Below are 6,019 nucleotides of genomic sequence, written 5' to 3' on the forward strand. Positions count from 1 at the left end.
ATGATGATGATGATGATGATTATAACTGCATACCAACACTGTTTCAGCTGTAAACAGGGTAGGTGGCCAGGAGGGATTGTCTATGTTCAGCTTGAGGAATGCAAGTAACTACAGCAATATCATTTATTGACTTGTGGGTGGGGCATAGTAATCTAGCTGGCTTATCTCATAGCAACATTGTATCCCTGTATGTTACAAACATAATATCTCATATAGAGGTGCAGGCATGGTTTGGTGGATACAGTATTTGCTTCATAACCCACATGGATTCAGGTTCCAGCCCATTTTTTGGCACCATGGGCCGACCAGTGATTTATGAGTGAAATTTAGGAGTTACATATACTTTTTTTTTTAATAAGCTTGACTCAACTCCATATGACTTAAAATTTTGTGAGCATGTGGACATATCAAAATATTATTATTATTATTATTATTATTATTATTATTATTATTATTATTATCATTATTATTATTATTATTAATAGGGTGGCAGGCTGGCATAATCATAAGCATGCTAGATGATGCTTCACCATCTTCACATTTTGAGTTCAAATTTCGCCGAGGTCAACTTTGCCTTTTATCCTTTTGGGGGTCGATAAAATAAGTACCAGTTGAGTACTGGGGCTGATGTAACTGACTATCCCCCTTCCCCAAATCTCAGGCCTTGTGCCTCTAGCACAAAGGATTATTATTATTATAATTATTATTACTATTTATTATTATTATTATTATTATTAAGATGATGAGCAGGCTGAATCATTAGCATGCTGCGTGAAATGCTTTGGGGCATTGCATCCATCTTTACATTCCAAGTTCAAATGCTGCTGGGTTTGACCTTACTTTTCATCCCTCCAGGGTCAGTGAAATAAGCACCAGTTGAGCACTGGGGAACCTCATCCCTTGAAATTGCTAGCCTTGGGTCAAAATTTGAAATCCTTATTAAGGTGGTAAGCTAGCAGAATCATTAGCATGCTGGGCAAAATGGAACATTTCATTTGTCTTTACATTCAATGATTGCGAGTTTAAGAAGTTCACTTCCCAACCATGTGGTTCCAGGTTCAATATCACTATGAGGCATCTTGGGTAAGTGTCTTCTACTACAGTGCTGGTTGACAAATGAGTGAAATTGTAAGAAGGAAACTGTACAGAAGCCTGTTTTGTGTGTGCATGTCGGTGTGTATGTGTTGTCATCATTGGTTTAACATCTACTTTACTATACTTTCATGGATCAAAAAGAATTCATTGAGGCAGATTTCCTATGCATGGTTGCCCTTCTTGACACCAACCATCACCTACAATCCAAGTAAGGTTCATATTTCTCCATAGCTGAGAGAATGGAAGCAAGGGGCATTGATTCTATTGTAGTTAGTGACATTCAATTACAACCATTGAATGATGCCAAGACAAAGAGATGAAAGCACTCATACACATACAGCCATGCAAACACATACATGCAAGTGTGTATATACATATACATACATACATATACATACATACATACATATATATATATATATTATATACACACACACACACACACATAGACATATAACTACACACACTATACATATATAACTACGATGAACCAAGGCTTTAGTTGATCTGGGGCTATAGAAGAAATTTGCCCAAGGTGCCATATGATGGGACAGAACTCAAAACCAAGTGTTTGGGATGCAAGCTTCTTCATGCACCCATACCTGTGTGTGTGTGTGTGTGTGTGTTGTTGATATCATAAAAATTTGATAAACTTTTGAGACAGCATAAAATAATTCTTTTGTCAGAACTTAGCTCTCAAGGTACATCACATAAAGCTATGAACAATAACAGAAAAATTGAATTGGAAAATCCCTTTAGGATAAAAAAAAAGTTGAAGGTTGCTTGCAGGACTTTTTCTATCCATAATGGTTTTTCAATCCAATATCTACATTCTATTATTTATAGCTTTATGCGTTGTGTCTCTGGATCCAATATTAAAAAAAAAAGGATTATCATACATATATGTATGTATACATGTATGTATCAACCATATACACTTAATGCATATGCTTTGTGTATTTGCCAGCAGACTGCAATTTGGCATGGTGAAGAATACATAGTCAAAGTGCCAGGTTAAAACATCTGAAAGTCATGGATAGGTGAGATAACACACTCCAAATCCCATCCAGTAGTGATGGACATCAACGTTTTGCCACTTTTGTGGCTTATCAACATTACACACCCAAACAGGATTGGAGATGACTCATATTGCCAGTCCACAACTTGTATGCATATAGCAGGAAAACTATGTGCGGGTATGCCATGACAATGCACACTCTAGAATAAATTCAAATATGGGACAGAAGCAGTGCTGGTGTAATAAACATTATCGTAATGTATATGCATTGTGTATTTGCCATTAGGCTGCAATTTGGCATTGTGGAGAATACTCTCTCAAAGCGGTGGATGTTAAAACATCTTACAGTTTTGGAAAGATGATATATCTAAACACGCATTGCTTGTCAAAATGCCTCTACAGATCATGTGGGGTATTGAAGCGGCACTTGAACAGTCATACTATTAGGAGGACAGAAAATGGAGCCAATGCTGAAATGAGACATTGCTGCAGTATAAGGGATCAGCATTTCAAATTCTTTACAAGGCTTAAAAATCATTTAAGGTCTCTTGCTGGGAATAAGCAATTAGAGATACAAGAGAAAAAGCTCTGCAAGAAGTAGACAGCCACCATATGTGTGTGTGTGTGTGTGTGTGTGTGAATATGTGCATGCTTGCATGTGTGTTTTTGTTTGTATCCTCATGTCTGCATTTACTACTTCTTCAATGTAGAGACATTGTTTATGTCTACTGTAAACAAAATGCCTGACAGCAATTAGCTGTGTGAAGGTAAAGATGAGAAATCAAATATTTTACTTGAAAAACAATTGTTGGCATCAAAAAGGGTATCCAGCCTCAAGATATTTCATCCAATCTATGACAGCATGGAAAATGTTGTCAACTTACTGTCATTTCTGTCAACTTGTTCATTACTGTCAACTGATATTGCTGTCAACTTGTTTGTTGTCATCATTACTTTTACCATAACAACATGATAAAAACAATGATGACAATGAAGAATGATGACATCAAAAGGGAATTCCAGGTGAGAGAAGAATTGGAACAGCTTTCTGATTGTACTTACGCTGATCAAAAACACTTTTCTTTGCTGGTTTGGGAAACACTTTTGGTGGAACTTTAGAGACGTTGTTTGAATTGGTTACAATTGTTTCACTATTGGTGGTTGTTGAATTTAAGACGGTTGGATTCAGAAGCAGAGGAGTACTCTGTTGAAGTTGGTTCTGAAGCTGTGACAGTTGTTGTTGCTGTAGTGCTGCTTGATACAAAGCATTCTGCTGCTGCTGCTGCTGCTGCTGCTGCTGTAAGGCTGCCTGTACCAAATTCTGCTGTTGAGCTTGTTGCTGCTAAAAACAAATAGAATACATAACAGATTAAGAAAATATAGAAACATCAGAGCATTGCAAGAAGTTCTTACATAGTCACTTGTCTTTGGTCCTGAAACATTTAATTAATTAAACTAAAACATATTTTTACTAGTTATTAGTTTTAGAATAGTGTTACATTTAATTTATGGTGATGGTAATCAGGTTTTACAGTTTCATAATTCTAATTTCAGTACAAGGCCAGCAATTTTCAAGGAAGGTAGAAGTGGATTACATTGATACCAGTGCCTTTTTTTTCACATTTTCATAGCAGCATTTCTTATAAAGACACAAAGTCAAAGACATTTCTTGCTTTTTTACTTTTTACATGACTTAGAGGCAGAGCTGGTTCAAGGTGCTGGCAACTCAGGTAGCCACCCAGGATACCATGTAATAGGTGCACCATGGAGGCCATAACAAAGAAATTTCCACAAATATCAGCTTGTATATAACAAAGTTCAGCTTGCCCGGGGCACCAACAACCCTAGAGCCAACCTTGCTTGGAAGGGAAGGGCAGTGCTCATGACACTTTTCCAGGTCTTCATGGAGGAAGGATGGAAGGCTATTTTGAGATGGAAATCTAGGCTGAATGCTGGCCACACAATGTACTCCACTAAATGGATCCAAGGGCCCAATGTTCGTGTTAAACCAGGTAACAGAAGAAGTCTAACATATCTACAACCAACAATGGTCTCTCTAGCAGATTTGTACCAAATTTCACTGACGACTATATGTAGAAATCTCTTGCCAAAGATGCCACTCAGTGGACTCAAACTCCTAAACCAAAATATCTGTAATACAAACCTCCCAACTACACAGCAAAGTCTATGATCAATATATCTGCTTTTGAAGCACAAAACTAGAAATTATAATTAAATATAAATATCATTAACTGAGAAAGATATTTAAGAAAGAAGAGCCATGATAGTCACTACTAAAGGACAAAGCTTTCACATTAGTTAAATCAACCATAGTATATGGTTGACTTACCGAATGTTTAAGCTTTCTCCATTCACAATTACTATCATCAAAGTAGAGCAACGTGTAAGTTTTCTCCATTCACAATGACTATCAGCAAAGTAGAGCAACAAAACTCAGTACTATTTATCATTTACTCCTCTGTACTACTGTTTTATCTACTCAACCTGATATATTTTCATAATAGAAAAGCAGATTTAGAGGAAAAATAAGGACAATGACAAAGGATTTTGAAGATTATAGAAGAATTTAAAACTTTCCATGAGCACTTGCTGAGTCTATTGTGAGCATTATTTCATAAGACAGTACAGGTGTGTTTCAAGATATTATCAGTTTATATTGAGTGGTGCAGGTAACAAGCATAGAAGTTTAATTTGCTGTAATTGTTATATAATTCTGATAAAAAAATAACGGTGATAAGCTGGCAAATTGGTTGACTTGTTGAAGTGTTGAATAGAATGTTTTGCAGTATTTTCTTTTATTTTTAAAACTCCGTACTACTCAAACACAGATATAATACTCAGTATTCACTGTTCAACTACCCTGTTAAACCAACACACATCTATACGGTAAACCAACACAGTCAAGCTAACACCTTCAACTACCCCTTTGACATTTCACTCAGTTCTTGTTTATTGTAATCGGTTAGTCCACCTTCAGTCACTTGGGGGCGTTCAGGATTCTCCCATAACAGTGCCTATGTGTACCTTTGACTTGACGTCGTGTCATAGTCGTTCATGATCATCTCCATCACGCAAACGATGTTGCTTATTTCCAGTCTTCGATGGTGAAATAATACCTTAACTTAGAAACAAGGGAAGTTTGGCAACAAGAAAGGCATCAGCCGTAGAAACAGCAGCAACTAACACTGACAATGATTTTAATTAAACTCAAAGCCACAAACTGTGATGTGGAGGAAATGTAACCGACAAAATCAACCCCAGTATTTAACTGGTACACAGCATACATTTTGTTTTAAAATAATTGATGTTTTTTAACCCCAGGTCAGTCCTGACCTCTAGCCGTTCCATTCCAAGTGTGACTATCGCATCTATTTTTTTTCTTTATAATTTATTTGACATTGTATTCCGTAAACTATATTATCCAATGTATCATTTCTAAAGATGGCTCAGAGTAATATAACCAACAGCTGACTGCTATTTCTAGCAGGGCGAATGACGGCTAAGATGATGCTTCGTAATATCATTTACCAGTAAAATTGTAACAAAATATCGAAAGCGAAACTGAGAGTTGCCTCCCTTTACCGCTAGCTCATAATCGTTTATTTTAATAGCACTTCTTCACTTTGATAATTTACTGAATTTCCACGAACGACTCCAATGGCCAGCTGTCTGGAATGTTGACTTAAGGACTGGGACAAAATGTTATAGGTTCAAATCCAATCAGCTGGCTATAAAACGCATGCTGTTGATTTGTGAAGTGACACTGACAAACCACCCTTTTAATTAGTGTTATATACATACACACGCACACACACGATGGTGGGGTACAAACACACACATACACACACACACACACACATATATATATATATATATATATATATA

At 36.5% G+C, this 6,019-nt stretch overlaps 1 protein-coding gene across 4 annotated transcripts in view; it reads right to left on the minus strand.

The window, feature by feature from the left end:
- The window catches only part of LOC106881175 (unconventional myosin-XV), a 324,434-nt gene that overhangs the window by 49,234 nt on the left and 269,181 nt on the right, over positions 1–6,019 (minus strand). For all 4 annotated transcript variants that reach the window (XM_052973940.1, XM_052973938.1, XM_052973939.1 and 1 more), the window contains one exon: positions 3,176–3,455. In XM_052973940.1, coding sequence (XP_052829900.1) covers positions 3,176–3,455 — 280 coding nt within the window. The remainder of the gene's footprint in view (positions 1–3,175; positions 3,456–6,019) is intronic.

This window comes from Octopus bimaculoides, chromosome 17 (genome assembly GCF_001194135.2).
Source record: "Octopus bimaculoides isolate UCB-OBI-ISO-001 chromosome 17, ASM119413v2, whole genome shotgun sequence".
Taxonomy (NCBI): domain Eukaryota; kingdom Metazoa; phylum Mollusca; class Cephalopoda; order Octopoda; family Octopodidae; genus Octopus; species Octopus bimaculoides.